The sequence below is a fragment of the Rhincodon typus genome, chromosome 40, assembly GCF_021869965.1.
Source record: "Rhincodon typus isolate 14 chromosome 40, sRhiTyp1.1, whole genome shotgun sequence".
Classification (NCBI taxonomy): domain Eukaryota; kingdom Metazoa; phylum Chordata; class Chondrichthyes; order Orectolobiformes; family Rhincodontidae; genus Rhincodon; species Rhincodon typus.
In genome coordinates, this window is record NC_063371.1 from 420,242 (window position 1) to 444,176 (window position 23,935).

The following is a 23,935-nucleotide window of genomic DNA, read 5'->3' on the forward strand; positions in this document are numbered from 1 at the left end:
CAATGCCTTTATTATTGCTGAATCCCTACTATCAACAACCTGGGAGTTAGATGACCATGAACTGAGCCGTACCGGCCGTATAAATACAAGGGCCGATCAAAGGCTAGGATCATTGCAGTGAATAACTCAGCTCCTGTCTCCCCGATCCCTGTTCGGTTTCAATGATGGGCAAGTCCAGAGTGAGATAGAATACTCCCCACACCTCCAACAACACTCAAAAAGCTTCACACCAACCAGGACAAAGCTGCTGGCTTGATTTCCACAAACATTCACTTCCTCCACAAGCTCAGTCGCAGCAGTACGTATCTTCTACAAGATATTCAGTAAGGCTCCTTAGATAGCACCTTCAAAGCCTTTGATGACTACTATCTAGAAGGAAAAGGTCAGCAGATACATGGAATCACCATCTGAAAATTCCTTTCTAAACACTTACTATGCTGCCTTGGAAAGACATTGTCATTCCTTTCGTGTTGCTGGGTCAAAATCTGGAATTCCCTCCTGAATACCATTGTGGTGTGACTACACCAGGTGGACTGCAGTGATTCAAGAAGGCAGCTCACCACACTTTCTCAAGGTTATCCTCGGGTTGGATAATAAAAGTTAGCTAAGCCTGTGAAGCCCCCTTACATCAAGTATACAAAACAAAGTCAACTCTTGCATGTCATCTTTAAGTCAATGTGAATGAAGTGCTATGAGATTCAGGTGTGGCACAAACTTTATCTCGAAGGAAGGATGTAATTAAGAAAATGTTTTATGGTTACAAATATTTACAGATTGCAAATGTATTACACATGGCAGTCCATCATACAATGATATGCCACAAATGATATACTGACTCAATCTCCTCATCTCAAACCGCTGTTTCAGCTTCTACCTAATTCAGTTATCCTGTATGACAATTCCCTGTTCTGCAGGATCCTTAAATCCTCAAACCCCACCCCAAATGGCTAACTCACCTTTTGACTTGCCAGGTGATACAGTGTTAATGGTAGGAAGAATTAATATTTCTGTCACGTTTCACTGAGCATTTCCATCTAAAATCATATTTATTTTTCATTGTTTCTTTCTCAGAACAATACCTATCAGAGCTTTTTAGGGTATAATCAGGGGAAATAGAGCTTATAAAAAGGTAGATTTGGACTCCCAGGACACTTTTGTGTAAAGTGTCAAAAGCTGCACAAGAGCTCATGAGGATGAGTCTAGTTAGATGATTGATTAACAAATAGAAAATAAGAGTCAAGATAAATGGATCATTTTGAGGTTGGCAATCTGTAACTAGTGGGCTTGCTGCAGGGATTGATTTCTGCAATCTATATTTAGGTCTTAGATGAAGGGATCAAGTGTTTTGTAGCCAAATTTACAGTGAATACAGTTGTTAGAAAGCAACTTGTGAGAAGGACACAGGGTGAATTTTACTTTGTCTTCATGACCCTGATATCATGATGAAACAAATCCCTCGACTGCAGTGAGTCCTGCTCAGTGATTTTCTCAGAGGTGGCTTCTTAATTGGCTCTGAATGTTGTTGGTCCAATCGCAGGGTCATATTCTGTCAAGTCATTACAGCACCACAGGGAGAAGTGAACATTCTGAGGATGGTAGCAGCCCACAAGTCTTCGGTGGGTAAATTAAATAAAATGTAATTTTAAAATTTTAATAAAACAAATGCTCTTCCTCTAAAAGTTCTCTGTTCCTTAAAAGAGTTGTGATGCCACTAAGTGAAATTGCCACTTCATATTGAAAAGGAATGCCTTTTTCGGTTGGGGAACAAGTGGAATGCGGAGGGAAGGATGTTAGCTGTGACTGAGAGTGCTGGCTTTTCTGCTTGCAGCAGTTCTGTGGTCTGGATTAGTTGGCTCCAATGGTTTTCTGAGATCCCCAGGATTTCCCAACATAAGCAAAACGCTTGTGGCCCCACTTAATAATTGCATAACAGAGCATTTAAAAGCAGAAATTTTCTGTATGCTTTTGTGGCGAAGGTAGCCGATCCATACCTGAGCTTGGCTCTTGCTTGCTGCTAAGAAACTTTACTCCTGCTACTTTGGCTAGTTAAATTCAGCCCAAACAATTGCAACAGATGCAGATAAGTTAAATCATTGAACAAAAAATTGACAAATGCATAATCATATTGGAAAGTATGAGGTTATACACTCTGGTAGGAGAAGAGAAAACTAAAATATGTAATGGCTAGATATTACAGAGTTCCACAATACAAAGGGATCTGGGTGTCCTTGTACATGAAACACAGAAGTTAACTGTATTAAGGTAATAGTTAGGATGCCTAAATTGCAAGTGTGATATGATATAAAAGCCAGGAAATATTGCTCCAATCCCACGAGTGAATAAAAAACAATCATACTGGACAATGCTGAACCATGTCTGAAAAACATTATAGCTTTGATTTCCTTATTTAGAGAGGCATATGTATGGAGGCAGTTGAGGGTAAGTTCATGAGGTTGATTGCTGAGATAATGAGTATGTCTTTTGTGCAAAGGTTGAGTGCATTAGGCCTTTACTCACTGGAGTTTGGAAGAATGAGAGATGATCTTCTTGAAATTTCTGAGGGGACTTGGCAAGATGAATGCTGGTGGATGTTTCGTCCCATGAGGGATCTAGAACGAGGAGGCATATTTTCAGAAGAGGCAGTCACTCATTTAAGATGGAGAGGAGAAAGAATTTCTTCTCAAAGTAATGTAAATCCTTGGAACTCTCCAGAGAACAGTAGGCACTAAATCATTTAGTATATTCAAGTGGCTGAGATAGACATCTTCTTGAACTGTAGGGAAGGTGAGGGTTATAGGAAACAGGCAAGAGTATGGAGCTGAGACCAAGATCACCTCAGGCATGATCTTATTGAACGGCAGAGCAAGGTTAAGGAGTCACATAACCTGGTCCTGCCTCACTTATTATGTTTTCTTGATGTTTCTTTAGCTAATCAGATAGCTTTTAAACTAACAGAGAGGAATCTTAAATTCCTTGGCATAACATAAGAACAGTCAAGATGTCAACATGAAATTATTAATAAAAAGGGATTAAATCAAACTGTTTTTAAAAATCATGCATGGCCAAAATGTAGATAATTCTGATTTTTTTTCATTTTCAAGGGCAAAGAATGTATCATTTAGTGTCAACTAATGACATGTTAAATAATAATTGTGGTCTTGCCCGAAAACATCTCAATACAATTTTGAGTCTCACAAATTGTAACAAAAGTCAAAGCTTTGAGTGCAAAAAATAAATATAAAATTTATTAAAACACCCACAATATTTCAAAATGATCATGAAGAATACATTTACAAGGAAGTTCTTGCAAACAACCTTTTTGTATACAATACAGTACAATAAAATTAAAAGGAATCCTAGTCCTATCAGTGCCTTAATAATACAATTATAGACCACTGAATAAGACCACCGAAGAAGAATTAAAAGAAAATTAAAGAATAAATCAACCCAAAGTAAAACTTTCAGCAAAATATTTACTGTACTAATATCTGCAGTAAGGTACATAAGAGCCTATTCCATTTGGATTTTGTTTCATGCTACTTTCATCCATCAAACTGCAAACTTCATTTCAAGTAGCGGACACTGACTTTTTCAAAGAAAGTTTCAAGTATGGGTTACAAGTCAACCTCTTGAGTCTGAGGAACTTGTCATACAGTATGTATAACATTTTTATAGTCAACGATTGAATACAAAGAAACAAATTTGAACAATATTTTCCTATTATTTTATACTTTCACGGTCATCTTTTCTCAACCCTAATTCCTTAAATACATTACAAAATAATAAAAAAACACAATAGGCTTTAGAACATTATACACTACTGCTTTGACATAATATACAAAAATTTGTTGTTAACCAAAGCATCAGAATAAGCTTATTTGTCACACTTACAACATGGATAGAAGTATTGTAAGCCCAAAATAAAATCCCTGAAAGATGTACGATAAAATAAGCAGAGATGGCATACCGATACATCGCAGTTAAAAGTATCCCTGATGTCAGAGTGGAAAGTAAAGTTAAATTAGGCCACACAATAGTCTGATTTTTTTTCTCTTTAGGCAACTATTAAAATTAGTTTGGGACATTAATATCATATTTCTTTCAATATAAAGCAAATTAAAAGAACTACAGAACTGAATATGTTTGCACCATTTTAAAGACAGATTTTCAATCAAGCACATCAAAATGATTTTGTTTAGACTTTGCAAGATTTACAGCAGTGGTTGTGCCATAAAAGTTAAACTGCAGCATTCTTAATTATAATTATTTACAGCTAACTGCAGGTGAGCTCAAAAGAAACAGCATATCGTCTAGTTTTAAAGAGTTGTCTTCCATTTATTTGGCATAAGGCAAAAATTAAATCTACAAGATGATACTGTTTCACAGCTTTGCTGCAGTAAACAATATGTAGTAATTATGAAGCAGAATTTGAAATCATGAGAGCAATGTTTCAATTATGTTGGATATTCCAGGTGCTTGAAACATTTCTACTAAGACGTAAAATACATGTATCTCAAGACCTAGGCTCAAGTCCAAAACCTTAGTTACCGTTCAGTCTTGTTCTGTTAAGACTATTTTGATCACAGGGTTATAAGAAAACAATGGTTATAAAGTGCCTGTAAATGCGTCACAAGTTCACTTTTACCTGTCCAATTCCAAAAAACTCACTGACAACATGTGTAGAATTACATATACTTGCAATGTCCAAATGTATCCACAATAGCAGTGCTGGTTTCCTAAGTCCATACTTTCTATATTCAAATAAAGAGGTCGAAGCCATATTTTCCACTCAGGAACAAAGTGTCCTCTATCATGTGCATATAAATATGATTACCTTCTAGCCCTGAGCTAATCAAAATCTTTAAGTGACAACTATAATCCAAAAAGTAAAAATATACAGCTTCCAGGAACAAAATCAGAATCAAATACAAATATTTAGTCTTAGGGAGTGACACCTTTTATGATAAAGTGCAACACTTATTTACTTGTTTCAGGCCTATTAAAAGTATACTTTTCAATTTGTAAGTATTGTTTCAATTTGGCTAGAGTTCATTTAAAAATGTTTTGGGAAATTTTGAGCTTAGATTCACATATGCCTTTCAAGTTAAATGGAAGACACACTCTTTAAAACAATAAATTATACAAGGTATCGGTGTTTGGTCAAATATCCTGTTAATAGGAAAGAATTCATTTTCAAAACATATCTCATTGAAGACAGTTGAGATAACACGATGCAGAGCTGAATGAACACAGCAGGCCAAGCAGCATCAGAGGAGCAGGAAGGCTGACGTTTCGGGCCTAGACCCTTCTTCAGAAACCATTTCTGAAGAAGGGTCTAGGCCCGAAACGTCAGCCTTCCTGCTCCTCTGATGCTGCTTGGCCTTCTGTGTTCATTCAGCTCTGCACTTTGTTATCTCAGATTCTCCAGCATCTGCAGTTCCTGCTATATCTCATTGAAATTCAGTTTTAAGTACTGTTACAACTGTTTTTGTTTGAATAAGTGAAATATGGAATCCCATACTAATTTGCTTGTTATTCACCATCAATTATTGACCAAAATCATTTCAGCTTTTTGTTCACATTTTCCACACTTGGTATCCTTGCCAGTATAGATAAATTATAAAAGATATGAAAGCCCAATCACTAAAAGGAAAGCAGAGTAATTTTCTCTATACAAGAATATACAAAGTGTACAACATAGTAGCTTACTGGAACTGCAACCTTTGCAATGTCCTTCCACCAGTCACATGATTAATAGGGTAATTTTTTACATCAAAAATGGTGCTTGCTGATTTACATGCTGCAAGGATCTGAGGCAATCTCGGAATACTGGCAAGCCACTAGGAATTTACAATTTCCACAAATAAAGATAAGAATATACATTAGCTCCTTGATCTAACACTCAGTTGATCAGAGCAACTGAAATTGTGTAAATTATTTCTGTGTTCTTCTGTAATAGAGAAAGGACAATACCTTCTCAGTTATGTGCAGTTTGTGAAATTCTTTATGAATTATAAAGTCAGCATTGTAAGAAAAAAATAACTGCATATACCACTCCAAAACCACCCAAAAAAGTAACACAATTGCAGTGTTTTGATGTGTTTAAAGGTGTCTTTATATTGCAACGTTAACATTATTAAGCATTTTTGTTTTGCAGCAAGTTGCAATGGAGTCATAACCTGAACTGACTTCAGAAATAAGATTCAAACCACCTCTGAACTCTACAGCCAGCCCTGGCAGGAGGTTGTTTCGCACAGCTTGTTTTGGACACCATTAAATTCCGGTACGTTAAACTGTCTTCAAAACCAAAAGTGCTCAAAGGTCTGTTGAACTAACTGAGTTTCCGACCCAAAGTAAACTTAAATGCTTAGAAACTGCAAGTGTTGCCATTTGCTGTTGTTTTACTGTTAAAAGTTGAGCTCTGTGAATGCACTTGCTTCCTAGACAGGGATAATGAAATTTGAGCCAGATGGCTTCGAGTGAATGCTACCTGGTCTGAAATGCAGTTATCAGTGTCAAAAAGCATAGGTCATTTTTTCTGATATGTAAAACATCTCAATTGTGCTACCAACTTGGGATGTTTCTGCTCAAGATAGCTCCATTTGAAAGCTGGATGTCACTGTGTTGTCATTTGGTCTGCATGGGTTGTAGCAGATCAAATTGCAAATGCAACAAGTGCACAGTGTACAATTTGTTACTGTGTTTCCAGACCATTTTCCCTAACATAACGTACAAGACTAGGGAGTATGAAAGACTCCTCGGTCACCCAACAATTCCTAAAAAGGATGCAAAAGTCCTTACTCCCAGCCAGGTCTTTTGTGATTCTGAGCAAGAAACTTCCACCTAAGCAATATAATGTTCTGAAGTCAATGCCAAGAGTGGCTCTAATGCAACAAAAATGGAATATTTTACCCGTGAATCTTTAAAATTTAGCATCTATGGGAATACCAATGTTACTTTTTTCTATCTGCCTATTCAAATGTATACCCTCTTGCCCGTGAAGGAAATGCATCCTGCTAGAAAAGCAGAGTTATATAAGTGAAGAAAGCATGCCTGCTTTTATCAGTTTTTAAAATGCAGTTTTTCTGAAAGCCATGCTTGTTTGCATCTGAATTGCAAGATTGCCCAAATGTTAGAAGTTATATAAGGAATGTAGAAAACAGATATTCCTGGGTTTTAGGACAAGGAAGTCACCAAACAGAATCCATATTTCTGTACAACCAAAACACAAACATTTATTAAAAAAAAGGGGAGGAACACCTGACTGGACAAATTGAATAGCACCTCAAATAAAACAAAAGAAAATATAAAAGCAATTTGAAAGAAGTTTAAAACATACTTCATATTTACAAATACTGATATACAAAATAAAGCCACATGGATAAAGCATAAATTTATGCCAACATTTGAGCACAGGCAATGCAAGCATGTTGCTGCAGAATGGGTAACAAAGCTAACATTTTTGTCATTGAGAAAATCAGAAATGCTGTATGAAGCTGAGCTGCCTTAAATCATTTTACGATAAGAAAGTTGCACCAAAAATACACACATTTCACATACTTCCCCGAAGAAGTCACATTTTCTACACAAAACTTCTGTTTAACGAAGTGTGAACATTTTCCGTCACCGCACATAATTGAGTGCGGCGTGTGTCTACGTTGATAACAACAGTTGCGAACTATTGATAAATGTCTCCTTAAACTAAATTGAGGCTGTAATGTAAGCATTTTCTTCTTTCTGACAAGAAATTTATGTTGCGACACTGAAAATATTTTAACTCCAAATTAAATTTCTAATCTTGTAAATGTGTGTGAATATGACATTGACCACTGCAGCACTTCATTGAAGATTTTTGTAGCACCTTTCAGCAGGTCATATTATAAATGACTCTCAAATTCTATTTCACTGATTCATGTTTGGCAGAAAACATAATTCAAATTGGTTTTGTGCTTTTTTACTGTCAAGCTATTTTTGAATGCCTGTTGACAACATTGCAGAGCTTAATATTCAACACGTTTCCAGAGTTGAGTGAGGAATATCTCTTTAAATAATACTAGGGCTCATTGCCAATGTTCGATGCCACTCTATTTGATGAGCTGATGGCTTGTGGATTTTCAATGTTGGTAATCAGCATTCTATCACAGGTAAAGGTTTGCTTGCATAATTTGCAAATTAAAAGTTTCGGAATCCCAAATCATTTTCCTTACACGTAAAGTTCTACAGAAGTGATTCAGTCTAATGTGTTTAAATCTAATTCATCATTATATGTTTGGGTCTGACATTAGATACTGATTGGAAGAGCTGGTCTTTACTTTTGTCATGCAAATATGTTTGTGACAAATGTTTTGTTGTTTGGAGAGGAAAAATAGCTTTGTATCATTCTTGGCACGACAACGTTGCATGCAAGTGATGTAATAATGCATTTTAATCTGAAGCACGCCAAACGTTTATGCATAAATCATTCATTAAAAGGTTTTTTTTCTTTAAAGTAATTCCCTTTAAAATATTAGGATCATATATTCTCATGATTCTTTGATTTTAATTCATTCTGGTTGGTTTATTTAATTGGTCTATATTTAGAGCTTTCAAAATTGTATTTGACATTTGATGAGGGAATTATCACATGAAAGAATTCAAAAGAACTGCTGCTAGAAATTTAGTTTCGAGGCTTAAATAATTCACATATTCAATGAATGAGGCTCAAAGCCAAATTCTGATCTTAGTTTTCTTTTTGTAAGAAATTTGGATTTTCACAGTACAATGGATTTTAATGAGCAGCTTTCACTTCTGTTTTGTACAACACCAAATGTGATATTTGCATCAAAATTTTATCAGTGGCATGAATATATTTGTCAGTGGCAAATTTGCTCAACCCAGATCATTTGCGATTCAGAAACAAATACTGTACTTCTCTACAATTAACCAGCAAAACACAAGTAGCATGTCAGTGGTCTTTAGCCACGTTGTTATGCACCAGTAAGAAATGCTACCCTGCATGTAATTCAAGTTATGTCAGCCTCTTACAGTGAGTAAAAATTGCTGGTATTTCACATTTAGTTACTTATTTTAGCACCCTTTAGTGTTTGCACGTACAGAAATAATGCCTGAGGTTTAATTTCAGGAATTAGAATTACCTGTTGTTCAGGAAAGCTTTTACACTGCACTTTTAGTAATAAGGGAAATGGATTCTTACAAATGCAATCTTTTATAGATCGGCCTGAGTACAATAGGGATAAGGGGAAAAATCCACATTATTATTGAAACAGTGCTGCAATCTGGCATGCAGGAGTGCAATATCATTTCAATCAAACCTTAGTACTACATTTTTGTGTACCTAGCTGAACAGTTTTTCTTATAGCTCAGCTGATACACAGAATGAAAAAAGTTTATTGAACCCTCAAATAAGGATCATGTGTTTTGAACGTCAGCTCTTTCAAAAAAAACTCTTCCTCAGTTCATAGCAGAGCTGCTAGAATGAGCACTGTATGAAAAAGGATTATTTTACCTGCAGGGTTGTAAATGCCTGGAGGATAACTGGCAATATTGGTCCTGCTCGGTCAAAGCACTCACCTTTCACACAGTTTTGTGAAACATTGCAACATTTTGTGACAAAAGTGATGAAGCAAGGGCAAAAAGCTAGTAATTTCGTTATTCTATTTTATGTGGTGGGATCAGTCCAACCTTGAATGCAGTGATATAATTAATGATGCAAACAATGAATGTGTTACAAAATAAGCTTTCATTAATGTTGTTATATCACCATTATTGCCTGAAAAGCTTTAGGAATTACTTTAACATCGCAAATGCTAATATAATCCTCAAAAGATTAACGTATTCAGAAACCTGTTCAGAAAACACATTCAATTCTTTAACAAAGTTAAGATCTGAGGTATTGTTCTTCTAGTTTAAGAATGGCATCTATGACATGTGAACTGTAATGTACTTTTCATCGATATTTTTATTGGCGGTAGAATCCAAACTGAATCTTCAGTATGTCATGTAAATATTTGATTAGATAGTCAGACTGGGGAATGTGGTGTCCAGCTAATAATATGCATTTGAATCTTGTTTTTTCAATATTTGAATTATTTTGAACCCTGTATTGGGATGGAAATAAGGCTTAAATTTTGTTCACTGGTTGGTTTGTTGACTTTGAACATTGGACGCAAAATAATCAAAGAAGGCACATGAATCCATTTGAATCGAACCTCCCAAAATTCAAATATTTACAGTTCTTTCTGTGGAGGATAGAGGGCAATATGCCTTAAGAATAGTACATCTTTATCAGTTACATTTCCTTTTAGACTTGAAATTAAGATGGAATTTACTTGCATTGTGATGTACTCAATTCATTTTTGAAAAAAAAATTCCCGTATTTTCTGGCGTATGTCAAACATTACATTGGATGTACATCTGTATACTGTCGATGGAATAGATAAAGCAAAGTGCCATTTTTAAACTGTACAGCCAATTCCTCAAAACTGAATAAAAGCTCAGTGGAGCAAATTTGGTCAAAAATATTAAGCATTTGTACAAAATTAGTAGATCTATTTTCATGCGAGTAATCCAATGCCCCACTTTAGAAACTCATACTAAATAAAACATGCATTTTAAAATGTGAAGCTGGATAAATACCAACTGATTTTAAGATGAAACAATTGTTAAGTACAGTAAGCCTGATTCATAAACCATTCCCTTATTTCTACATCTGCTTTAGAAATTCTGCAGGTTGGATTCATAGTTGATTAACTTAAGCAGTTATAAATTGTGATTTACGCGTCAAATTTGACATCACTATGCTTGCTTCAATGTGGCAAAATAACTGGTACTTCAAATGAGCTACTTAAAGCATGGTTTCTAATCAAAACAAATATTTCAGCAATCCCAAAAATTAACTCTGAAGTTACTTTTTGGTTTTATCAGTGTCTAAACATGAGTAGTTTCAAGAACCAATATACTAACCAGATCTTTATTTATTATTAATCTCTAAACATGGTTATGAAAGATTACGGGAAAAATGTAGGAAAGAGGGGAAATATTTTGCTAAAAATTCTGCAGCTATTTACAGTAGTTCTCCCAATAATTATCTGTTAAATAAACTACTTCAAGTTGTCATTTTTAAATCAATGTGAAAGTGCTTTAAAATGTTTTTAATATATTTACAGTTTAAAATTGGAGGATATAGGATGCAGGTGAAATACACAACCTGCTGTTCTTTTTATACCAATGTGTAAAAATGAGGAATACAACAAAAATCAAATCAACTGTCACTTGAATCCCAGCAATCTGAAGAGGCACCTGAATGCAGTTATAATAACAACACAACAATGACAGGCATACCTTTTAGACTGGTGGTACATTGTCATCAAAGTAAAACCCATATTTAGTAGTTGAGTGAAGCAGAATAAGTATCTTTAGTACATTTGAAGCTCAGGAAATTTTAGTTTGCTTGACAGAAGACACAAATAAATTTGGTAATCATTATAGTCCTGTTGTTGCATCTATAATTTGGTCTAAAATTGCAACATTCTGATATAGTTTTATTTTAACTGCAGTAGCAGAAAAAGAAAACAATTTTGTTAATGTGGCTTCCTGATTAACCTTTGTTTGGACTGGTACAGCTAGGACAGAAAAATGGCTGCTTGAAAATTGTGATAACAAACAAGCTTCTACTGCAATTACAAGTTAGATGTTTAGTGAAACACAACAAGATGATCAATCATAAAATGACTTCAGTATTATCAGTTAAGCTTGCCTTAAGTACATCAGATGTACTGTAAATTCTTTTCTTCAGTGAAATGAGATGTTAAGAAAATTGTAAAAACAATGAGCTGGAGGAGCACCATGATAGTAATTGCCATATAGTCAACCTCTGAACGGCACAATGGGAATTTTTTTAATATAAGTGCATGTCTTTGATGCTTCATTTGAAACATCAGGCTAATAAGGTTTAGAGCACCAACAAGCCAGGCCAGCGGAATACATTTTACAAATTTAAGTTGCTGGGCTAAGGGTTGTGTCGATGACTTTTACTGTTGTGACTAAAAAATGAACTCTACGCTGTAAACTTATTCTTTTTAAAAGCACCAATTTCTTTTTCTTTTAGTTTTGCTTCAGATGATGCCCTATACATATAATTCAACAGGTCGAGATGTTATTATCTGTCAGAATTAACCTGGCCCTGAAGTAGTAGCTGCTTCTCTAACAAATGATTATTTTTTGAACAACAAAGACAACAAAAGGTGTACAATAAATACTATTCTTCTAATTTGACATAGAAAGTTTTCTTTTTACCCCTCAGTATGATGGGCAATTATAAGTTCAAAAACATGTAGATATATAAATTAGATTACTAAAACTGGAAATTTTCAATTGTAATTAAAATTCTTTGCTCAGAGTGCAGCTTTCGAGATGATTTGCACTTGAGTGGAATTTCCCCTCTACAGTATATTCATCAGAGGAAAGCACCGCAACCAGCAACAGAAACAGCTGCTGTAGTGAGGTAAAATGGCCGCAAGGTTGTACATATTTCAAATCCAGCGGTTGTAGGGTCCTGTTACCTGGGTATAGGCATATGAAGACACAGTGATAACAGTGTTTGTTGTGATGGTCATAGCCTGACGTGTGGGAAAATAGTCTTTTTTGTCATGTTCAATATCTGCAGTCGGTGCACTGCCCCACTTGCGTTTTTTCCCAAGAAGCTTGGTGTTTACCAGTGGCAAGCCTAATCTTGCTGCTTCTTCCTGCCTTTGTTTTGCTCTTTCTGCAAGAATTTTCATCTTTGCTTCCCAGAGAGCTAAGCCATGGTTTGGCTGATTTAAGTTCTTATGCTGGTAAAACACAAGAGATATCCGCGTGGGGTGACACCGGTTTGGTTTTTTTAATGGAGTAGTGGCATGAAGCTCTCTTCTGGCACATTCAATTAAAATAGAACCATGGGCTGGTGCCACAGCAACTCCACCAATGTTCCCATCCAAAAAATTGTGTTCACTGTCAGACCACACTTCCTCTTCTTCCTCTTTAACATTCTCAGGAGGCAAATCTTCCATGTTTTCATTCATGCAGTAAGGATCCCATAGTTGTTCCTGTAGGTCTGCACTCTGTAATACTGACTTATTTTCATTTACTTTGTAAAGATCCCACTGCTTGCCTTCCATATTTGTGCTGGGCAACATCGTTCCATTTTCACCCCACACTTTCTCATGCGGGTTTATGCTGGATATTGAAGGCTTGCTGTTACCTATTTTGTACAAATCCCATGGTTTATCTTGTAGACTAGGTCCTGATATCATTGACAAGTTGTTCTGTATTTTTGCAGGTTCCCATAATTTGTCTTTAAGGTTCACATTAGATGAGATTGAGGGTGGTGATCTGGTTTCACCTGTTTTAAATGAATCCCACATTGTTTCCTGGAGATTTGCACTTTGCACTGGTGGTGCACTTCTATCTGTAAGTAAATTCCATGGCTTTTCTTGCATATTTGTTGCAGGTAATCCTGTTGCATTCCTGTTAGATGTTGTTGAATTCCATTTTTCATGAACATTTGTGTTAATTAAGTTGGCGGGATCAGTAGGATTGAATAAGCCCCATGGTTTTTCATGACCAGATGTTCCAGCTGATATTAAACTACCATTTGGTTTAAACATATCCCATGATTTTCCTTGATGGGCTATGTTTGGCGGCATTTGTAGAGCAGAAAAGGTACTGTTCACTGCATGGACATTCATAGATATCCCACGACAGGACTGTGAATAGGAAACAGAGTCATCAGGCTCTTGCTTGATAAATCGATTGACACTGTTTGTATTTTGTGGAACTCTTTTGACTTCCTCAGGTATTTGATGTGTTTGATGTGATTGATTGGATGTTGTAGATAATGATGTTTGAGAAACTAATCCTGATCCTCCTTGGAACATGGGTTGATGATTCTGCTTTGGTGTCATCTCTGCAGCCTGGTCAGAGCAGTCAATCCTGTTACTTCTGAGGGCAAGATTGAAATTAGCACACAGCTCCTGTACATCAGGCTTCTTCTCAAAGCTGTTTCCTGAGAAACTCCCTGGTCTTGTGTCGTTTCTGCCATAGTTAAGGAATGATGTAGGAAATAATTGGTCGCTTGCATAACCATAATATCCATAAGAGAATGAATATCTAGGATGAAAATTGTTAATGGAAGGCGGGGTTGGCCTTGCATAGTAAGAATGATAAGGATAGGCATTTCCCAGACTGTAAGAGTTGGAGGGTCTACAGCTACCAAGCACTGTGTAACTCTCAACAACTGAATTTCCACTGTGTTTGTAGGAATTATAGTGATCTTGTGGTTCTATTTTGATTGAAGTTGTAATGTGATGTTGGGGTGTTGCAGTTGCCAATGTGACATCTGTGGAACATAAGAAAAACCAAGATGACACATTAGACATAACTACCTTCATTTATTGTCCAAAATTTAATTTAAAATTGAAAAGAAAGTACAAAATAAGAGCATAAACAAAGTTTAAGAACAAGGAAAGAACATTTGACCCATTGCACTCATCCCTCCTGTACTCCATCTCATGCTGCTCATAATCTGGATATTTCTCATATGTTTGAGTGCACTACCTTGTGTATGGATTATTTCAAACTTTTAGATTTGTTTAAAATTTACTTTTGATTAGCAAGCAAATGCTAAAAGCCTCAACCAAATCACTCCTTACTGTCTCTATTCTAGAGAATAAAAAAAACCCCTTGTTTATGTAACCTCACATCATAAAGTAACCATGGCAGCCCTGGTAACATTCCGATCAATCTGAACTGTACACTGTCTTAAGTGCTGTACTTAAAACTGTATTTCGTATTTCGTATTCCAGTCAAGGTCTAACCAGGGCTGTATATTACAGTAGAAAATATCCTGCTCTTCATAGTCAACTTGATGAATTAAAGGGCTTACGTTTTGTTAGCCTTAGTGATGAGTTTTGTAATGATTGCAGTTTAGTAATCTGCGTACATGGCTTCTAAATCTGCTTCTTGGGCTTCCACTATTCCTCGATTTCAGCGTTAAAATAATAATATCGGGGTAATAATAAAAGCACCTTTTTCTGAGTGGCACATTGACTAGTGGGGGACAGCAACTTGGACCTCAGCTATTCACAGTACACATTAATAATTTAGAAGAGAGAACTAAATGTCATATCTCTAAAATGACACAAAGCTGGGTGGGAGGGTAAGCTGTGAGGAGGTTGCAGAGATGCTTCAGTGTGATTTGGACATGTAAATGGGTAAATGCATGGCAGAAGAAGAATGATATGGATAAATGTGAGGTTACCACTTTGGCAGCAAAAACAGGAAATCAATTATTGTCTGAATGGCAATAGATTGGGAAAGGGAGAGGTCCAACAAGATCTTGCACACCAGTCATTGAAAGCATGCAGGTGCAGCAGGCAATGAAAAAAGCAGATGCTATTTTAGCCTTAAAAACAAGAGGATTTGGGTACAGGAGCAGGAATCTCTTACTGAAATTAGATAGGGTCATGGTGAGGCATACATGGACTAATTTGATGGTATCTGTAACTTCCCTAGTTTACTATGGTTGGTTTATCCCCTTCCTCAAATCCTTCTTTATCACTGGAATACATCTTTGGCATACGACATGAAATATTAAATATCTACCATTTATTTCTTAACCGTCTTTGCTGCTGAACTCCCTTCTCAGTCCATTCCAGCTAGCTCTTCCCTCATTCTTTTGTAATTACTCTCGTTTCAGCTTAGCATAATTGTGTGCAACCCAAGTTTTTCCCTCCAAACTGAATGCTGAATTCTACCATGTTATTATCACTATTTCCTCAGGAATCTTTTACTTGGAGATTCGTCACTAAACCTGCCTCATTAAAAATCACCGGAACAAAAATAGCCTGACCCGTGATTTGATCTACAACACTTTTCTATGAAACTGTCCTGAATGCACTTTATGCATTCTTCCTCGTGGTTACCTTTGCCAATCTGATTGTCCCAACCTACATGAAGATTAAAGTCACCCATGATGATTATGGTACTGCTTTTTACACATGCCCTCACTACCTTCTATTTATTCTCTGTCCTATTACACAGCTATTGTTAGGGAGCCTACAAATTACTCCGATCAGTATCTTCATCTCCTTTTCATTTCTTGTCTCCACCCATATGGGAATATAACAACAGGCAGTAAACACTTCTGGAAGTACATAAAAAAGGCCTGAGAGGGTCTCGAAAACGGAATGGTAGTGTTTCATATCTCTAAGCAGATGATCTGGGTTCAAGTTCCACCTGGCCTAGAACTGTGTCTAAGCAGGTTACTTAAAAATAAACGGTGATAAAAAAAGACTGTGTAGCTCAAGGAAATGATGCCTTCTTAGAGGGTGAGACTGAGGAATCAATAGTAGAAAACAAGAAAATGGTAGAGGCTTTGAACAAATATTGAAGCAAATCAAGAGGTAAAAGGAGGGAGGAACTTAAAATAATCAGATCACTAAAGAAAATGTTTATAGGAAAACTAAGGAACTAATAGGAATTGAAGTCCCTTGGATCTGACAGCCTGTATCTTGAAGCCTTAAAAGAAGTAGTCGCAGAGGTAGCAGATGCATGAATTGTAGTCTTCCAAAATCCATAAATTTCAAAAATGTCCCAGCAGATTGGAAAACTGAAAATGTAATACCTCTGTTCAAGAAGAGGGAGACAAAAGAGCGAACTACAGGTCTGTTATCATGAAAGGGTAATAATGTTTGACAAATTTAGTTATTTGAGGATGTAAAAAAGATGGTGAATAAGGGGAAACCGGTAGATGCTGCATATTTGGATTTCAAAGAAGCATTAGATAAAGTGTAACATAAAAGATAACATAAAATACAAGGTCATAACTTATGATTCTGGTAATAATATATTGACATGAGTAGATAATTTACTAACAGGAAACAGGACGAGGATAAACAGATCATTTTCAGATTTGTAACGTAAGGACCAAAGGGATCAGGTGGGGTCTGAACTATTGATGATCTACATCAATGGATGAAAGGATCAACTGTATTGTCGTTAAACTTGTCAATGCTATCAAGTAATTTGGCAAGCAAGTTATGCAGGTACAAAGATTCTTCTAAGGGTAGAGATAAGTTAAGTGAATAGTCCAAAATTTGGCAGATGAAACATAATTTGGGAAAATGCGAGACATAAAGTATGGAAAATTAAAATATAATTTAAACAGAGACAGACTGCAGAAAACTGCAGTATGGAGGGATCTAGATTCTCTTGTATATGAATCAATAAAAGTTAATGTGCAAATGCAGGACCAAGTACAAGTGAAGACAGTATTCAGCAGAGTACATATCACTGCCACTTAGTGTTGACTCGGAAACTCTACTACTCATTGGAGTTTAGAAGAATGAGAGTTGATCTCATTGAAACATAGATAATTCTTAAGGGGCTTGATAGGATAAATGTTGAGGGTATGTTTCCCCTCATCAGAGAATCTAGGACCAGAAGGCATAGTTGCAGAATACAGGGGTACCAATATATGATTGTAATGAGGAGGAATTTTCTCTCTCAGACGGTTAAGAGTCTTTGCAACTCCTTGCCACAGAGACCTGTGGGTGCAGAGTCTTATTGTATATTTAAGGCTGAGATAAACAGATTCTTGTGAGGTATTCCAGATCAGCCACAATCCTATTGAATGGCACAGCAGTCTCAAGGAAACGAATAGCCTACTACTTATGGTACTAAGGTCTTGATGTTCTGTCGGTGTAAAGCTGAGAAAGAAAGTACTTTTATGAAGAGCCCCCATTTCACTGGGAAAGATTTAGGCAAATTCACATTCAACAACATGCTCCTTCTGCCCACATTTTGACAGCTTTAACAAATTGCTGAACTGCCAGCTGAGAGAAGCCATAATGTTGTGAAACAATCAACAGCATTCCGAATAAGACAGCTGTGAAAGAATCTGTATTTTTGTTTATTTTCATTCTGAAGGCTGAGAGCTTCAACACCTGCTCTGCCAATAGCTTTGTTGCAAGCATAGAGATCAACAAGACGGTGAACAAGCACAGGCTGCTCACACTCAAAGATGACATGAGGCATTACTTTCTGGAGATTTCAGGCTGAGGGCCTCACTTGTGTTGGATTTAGTTTTGATGGCACGTAAGCCATAATTGGGGCAATTTGAGCTGGAGTCCTGTGCCATGAAAACTCATTGCAGGCTGAAGAAGCAAAAGGGCCTCCAGGATGAGTTGTGGATCCTGTTGAAAGGAAAACCAAGGCTAAATCTTGAAGAAGAGGAACTGAAATCCCTCATGAGGAAGATCAAATTGGAAGGGCTTTGGAGACTCACAGAGATCACTGGCACCTGGGTGGGCTACTGGGAAATTTACGGAACTTGTCTTGGTTGAGTTTGCCATTCGGCGTGCAGTTTGTGGTTTGTGTTAGATCATGGTTTGCCTGTTATGTTTTGGTCGTTAGAATATAACACAGATGGTATTGACTCTCTTGGTATAGTCAAAGGTCTAGGCCCGAAACGTCAGCCTCTCTGCTCCTATGATGCTGCTTGGCCTGCTGTGTTCATCCAGCCCTGCACCTTGTTGTCTCGGATTCTCCAGCATCTGCAGTTCCTACTATCTCTGATTCAAATTTATTCTGTTTGTTTAATATCTTGGAATCTTACGGCTTTATTTATTTAGTGAGTGATTTAGTGAGTAAATTTGTCTCCTTGAAAACACAAGTTCCTGCTTCCTGTCTGGACCGTAACGTACTCAAAACATTCTTAGAAAATAGACAAATTTGAACAGGCATGGAGTCATAGAATTATATAGCATGGACACAGACCCTTCAACCCAACTCGTCCATGGTGACCTGGTTTCCTGACCTGAACTAGTCCCATTTGCTGCATTTGGCACATATCCTTCTATATCTTGCCCATCCATATACCTGTCCAAATGTCTTTTATAGGTTGTAACTGTACGTGCATCTGACACTTCCTCTGGCAGTTCATTCCACATATGAACGACACTCTGAAAAAAAGTTGTTCCTCAGGTATCTTTTAAATCTTTCTCCTCTCACCTTAAAAATATGCCCCCTAGTTTTGAACTCACCCACCCTCAGGAAAAGACCTTTGCTATTCACCTTATCTATGCCTCTCACGATTTTATAAGCTTCTATAAGGTCACCCCTCAACCTCCTATGCTCCAGTGAAAAAAGTCCCAGCCTATCCAGCCTCTCCTTAGAATTCAAACCCTCTAGTCCCAGCAACATCCTGGTAAATCTTTTCTGATCTCTCTCCAATTTAATAACATCCTTTCTATAGCATGGCAATTATAACTGTACACAGTATTCCAAGAAAGTAATTCTTATACATTATCTTCACAGCAGTGCTGTGAAAAAGTAACACATAATTTATAATAAACAGAATACCTTTGTTTTGTGCAGCACTGCACTGCAAATCTTCCTGCTTTAGTTTTCCAGCCAGAAGTTTCTTTGCTTGGTTTCTCTGTTTTTCAGCTGCTCTTTTTGCTTCTAGTTTCTTTTGACGTGCTGATTTAACTGGCTCAGGCAGCATTCTGACTTCCCTGGGGAATGCCGTAAGCACTTCTATTGCTCCAGCTTTAATCTTCTCATTCTGATTCTCTTCACTACCATATTCATCAGTTGTTGACACCTTGTACAGTGGAAGCACGTGCAATTGTTCGTCTTCTGGGGTCATTCCTATCTTACGATTGTCTTCTTTCGTTAATGTACAAACCTATGAATAATTATACCAAACAGGTAAGTATCTTACATATTGCTAAGCATTCCTATAAAAATCAGAAACATTCTTTTGTTTGTTATCTAGCTTTTATAATTCAGGTAAACTAACACAAATGTACAGTTTGAAATGTAAACTGCTGAATACCTGTAATCTGTCAGAAATGGAACTTGATTTTCAAGGAATTCTTAACAGGCACAGTTGCAATATTTCCTCATTTTAGAGAGGCTCATTTTTAAAATAATGTGCCTGATTTTATTTCAACATTAAATCAACGTGCAAAGTTGAATGCAGTAGTACCTGTCACCTTGGTTCTAGCACTAAGTTACTTAAATATTGATTTTTACAGTGTGGTGTAGTAGAACATCTGAATTTGAAATACAATGTTTGGAAACACATCTTGAGAACACTCAAGCACCAGCAAGGATGTGTTAAAATACATAAATAGCTGGAAAGACAACTTCAACCTGCCTCCCACATGATCATGGATGTGTGGAGTGAAAACAAACCTACATTCCAGAGGCTATCCGAGTTGCAGAGTTTGAAAAATTTGGAGGCTGAACGGAAAGAATAATAGTCAGATCCAAAAGTGCTTTCCAAAACTGCTTGTGGGTGAGGAGGACCAAAAGTGCTTCACTGGCATTGTACAACTGAGGTAAACTGTTTTCTCACCCTGTGGTTGAAGGATTTCTCAATCTCATAACCCGCCCACTGTACTCTTCATCGGATCTCAACCCTGCCCAACACACATAACTTCCCATTGATTTGATGTTCCTAGCCTTTGGTCCCTTGCTCTTTCACTCCAAGAGCCTCATACCTCCATTCCTATGATCTGATTAAAGCCTGAAATCTTCCCTAGCACTGGCCTTTACAATCTTCATTCCCTTGCCTTTTATCAGTTGTGCCTTCAGACTCTCTCCTTCTCTGTCTTGCTCCTCTCCATTCCTGGGCTGAGGCACCTTCCTGCACAGCAGTCAGCCATCCAACCTCTCAAGCCAGAAAACACAGAATTTTGTCTTAAAAATGTGATCCATTTGTATTTCCAGATTATAACATTTCTCATCAGCCTTGACCCTGAACACCTCTTCAGAGTTATTGTGATTGACAAGTCATCAAGCTGAAACTTCTAACTTCTGTTTATCTCTCCAGAAATGCCAAACGAGTGAATGTCATCACATTTTATGGCTTTAATATTTTTAAAAATTCTAATATTCTTCCCTTCTCTCTTAGAAAGCTTTAATCCCTTCAGGAGTGAAAGTCTGTGCAGTGTCAAGCAGTGGCAGCATATGGCAGTGTTACATCATGAATCATCATGAAGTCGTGCACTATACTGTATAGTATCATTTCAACACATCCAGTGAGGAAAGTGATAAATCAAAACTTGGCTCGGCACTTATTTACATGCTTGCACCTGTATTTTCAAATATCACCTTTAGTTAGCTCTGTTCTTCTGAAGGGAACTGTCACCTTTCCAAATGTGACAGATAGCAGTAACACTGTTTATAAATGTATAAGCTCCAAAAGAGCAGTTTCTGGCGTAATTTATTTTCATTCAATTATCACTTGTGCTGAAAATCATAACTGTGTGTGAAATGTTCATTTTGTGATGCATGTTAAGCAGTGAAAATGGTCAGTGCTTCTAAAGTTGAGCTTTCAGAACCTCCTCAAATCTTAGAGGTATGGCAGAACCAAAAATACTAACAAAGTCTTGGTTTCTGCTGAAGTAATATTTTGAGGTTTATTTAATTAATGTTAAGATTCTTGAGCAAAGTAGTGGAAAATTTGATTGTTCATTGTTAACTAGTGCCTGTGTGTGGAGACCACATGATGTCAGACTTGTAATATTCTCAGGAAATGGTCTGCTAAAACTCAGTCTTGATCAATGACAATTTTTGTGAGGGGTGACACAGCTGTTGGCCTTTGGTAAAATATGTCCCGGCCAATGCACCAACTTCCAGAAAACTGGGCATAAAAACAGACAACTTCCTTGTCCAGGATAACATCAGAAACTTAAATTAAGTTCATGCTTTTATGCACTTCTCAGTGATTGATATTCACGCTAGCAGGGCTGGAACTTTTTTCTTTTCATGATCAGGATCAAGTGATCGTGACTGATAGATCCAGAAGTAAAGATCCCACCGCTTCATTCTCATGTAGCTCCAGGGGTGAAAAAGCGTCCCTACAGCACCAGTGTAATACCATCACCCATCACCCATGTTAATCATTCTTTGATCTCTTTGTGAGATTGCCAATTGCTGTTAAATTAAGAACAATTCTGTGCTGAAGGCTGAAGCTCCTAAGAATGGAGACTGTCAAAACTCATTTAACATTGCAACTCTTACAGCCAGCAGATTGGAGTGACTCTTGTTCCATAGTTCCCAGCTCGATTTGAACTTGGATCCAAGAGATGAAAGGTCTGTGTCGAACTCATTGCATTATGAAGTTCCCCTGATGGCAGTTATTTGCTCTAACAATAGTGTGAAAATAAATGAAATATAATTTTGAATGCAGCATTATTTGAAAATATGGGATTCCTGGTTTTGTTTGAGGCACAAAACTGATTAAATATTGATTTCATACAAAGTATTAGTCTACGTACCACAGTACAGCCATTGTACATATTATGCTGATCTTTGTGAGCATGGGCACAGAAGTCCATACATGCAGTTACACCAGAAAATGGCTTTCCTTCTTTTTTTCCAAGTCTGCAGTCGGGGGCTATTTGTTCATTTGTAACCTGTGGAGATAATGAATTGTACGCATAATTTGTTTTGTTTGTTTTAATCAAGTTTAGATGCATGTTTTATAGATCAGTGATTTGCAGTCATAGTTATCATTAGATTTCACTGTACTTATGAATATTCAAGTGAAAGAGTTAAAAGAAACTGTATATTTTTGCAATTCTACTGATGAACTGTAAATTAACTGTTATATTATAAGGAAACAGAGTGCCTGCATTTAAATTGTGGTGTTTGCAATCCCAATGTTCCAATGCAAGTCAAAACTAACTAGGTACTTATGAAGTGCCATAATAAGTATACTGGGATGACCAGTTTGTACTCAGCAAGGTCCGGAAAGGTATTGGTTGAGCATACTAAGCACCCAAGGAGCTGCAACCCACTTCTTCGAAAGTGATAATGTCTGCAACTGAGAAAAAGCAAGGGTTTACTCTAAAAGATGGTACTTAAAACTTCTTTAGTATTACACTGATGTATCAGGTTGGATTGCTGGAAATGCTGAAATCTCCAAGTCAATCTTGAACTTCTTACTATTAGGGAGAAATGCTGTGGCTCAGCCTGTTCTGAAAGCACACAAACCACGAGTGTTGTGCAATGTCATCAATCTACTGAAGATTATTTCTACCGAATGTCAATGCCATTTTCAATATTAATGAATGCATCTCTGTGATATTTGCCTTTTTACTCCACTTAGCTTTCTGTCAGGTTTTTTTTCTGGCATTCCCTTGCTGAAACATATTCCTCTCAAGCAATTGTATTAAAATATAACTTCTGGCAATGTAAAATGATGTCACACATACTTTACTGTATTTGTGGTTAAATCTGACCAAGATTTTTCTTAGTTCTCAAGCCAGTTGCTACAGAGAGTTCAACTCTTCTTTTCCACTAAAGTGTTATACCTCCGCAAAAATTCTTACACTTTGAGCATCAATTTTTCTCAGCAGCTAACTGACCAATGATGATTTTCTTTTCACATTTATTGTCCAAGAATCACAGATTCAAATATTGAGAGTTTTTTAAAAAAATATAATTCTTGTGAAGTTGGTGTGATCAATTAGGGTTGCCCATCCTTAGTTGCCTTTGAGAAGCTTGTAGTAAGCTGCCTTCTTGAACCATTGCAATCAACAAAGTGTAGGTACCCCCACAATGCTTTTAGGGAGGGAGTTACAGGACTTTGAGCCAGCAACACTGAAGGAACAAGGATATATTTCCAAGTCAGGATGGTGAGACTTGGCAGGTAGTGATGTTCTCAAGTACCTGCTATTCTTGTCCTTCTAGATGGCAGTGATCATAGGTTTGGATGGCACTGTCCAAGGAGCCTCGGTGAATTCTTGCAGTGCATCATGCAAATAATACTAAGTGACAGTAGTAGGGAGAATAGATATTTGTGGATGTGGTTCCAATCAAGCAGGCTGGTTTCTCTGGAAGGTATTGAGCTTCTTGAGTGTTGTTGGAGCTCCACTCA

At 36.9% G+C, this 23,935-nt stretch overlaps 1 protein-coding gene and 1 long non-coding RNA gene across 8 annotated transcripts in view; one reads left to right on the forward strand and one right to left on the reverse strand.

Annotated features, from left to right (window-relative positions):
• LOC125487336 overlaps positions 1 to 23,935 on the forward strand; it is a 167,759-nt gene that overhangs the window by 20,176 nt on the left and 123,648 nt on the right. For all 3 annotated transcript variants that reach the window (XR_007265824.1, XR_007265823.1, XR_007265825.1), the window contains exon 3: positions 6,158 to 6,283. This is a non-coding gene — a long non-coding RNA (uncharacterized LOC125487336). The remainder of the gene's footprint in view (positions 1 to 6,157; positions 6,284 to 23,935) is intronic.
• LOC109927965 (methylcytosine dioxygenase TET3-like) overlaps positions 3,224 to 23,935 on the reverse strand; it is a 331,959-nt gene continuing 311,247 nt past the window's right edge. For all 5 annotated transcript variants that reach the window (XM_020527969.2, XM_020527970.2, XM_020527971.2 and 2 more), the window contains 3 exons: positions 22,332 to 22,469; positions 19,402 to 19,729; positions 3,224 to 14,377 (listed from right to left, as the gene is read on the reverse strand). In XM_020527969.2, coding sequence (XP_020383558.2) covers positions 12,531 to 14,377; positions 19,402 to 19,729; positions 22,332 to 22,469 — 2,313 coding nt within the window. In that variant the 3' untranslated portion in view covers positions 3,224 to 12,530. The remainder of the gene's footprint in view (positions 14,378 to 19,401; positions 19,730 to 22,331; positions 22,470 to 23,935) is intronic.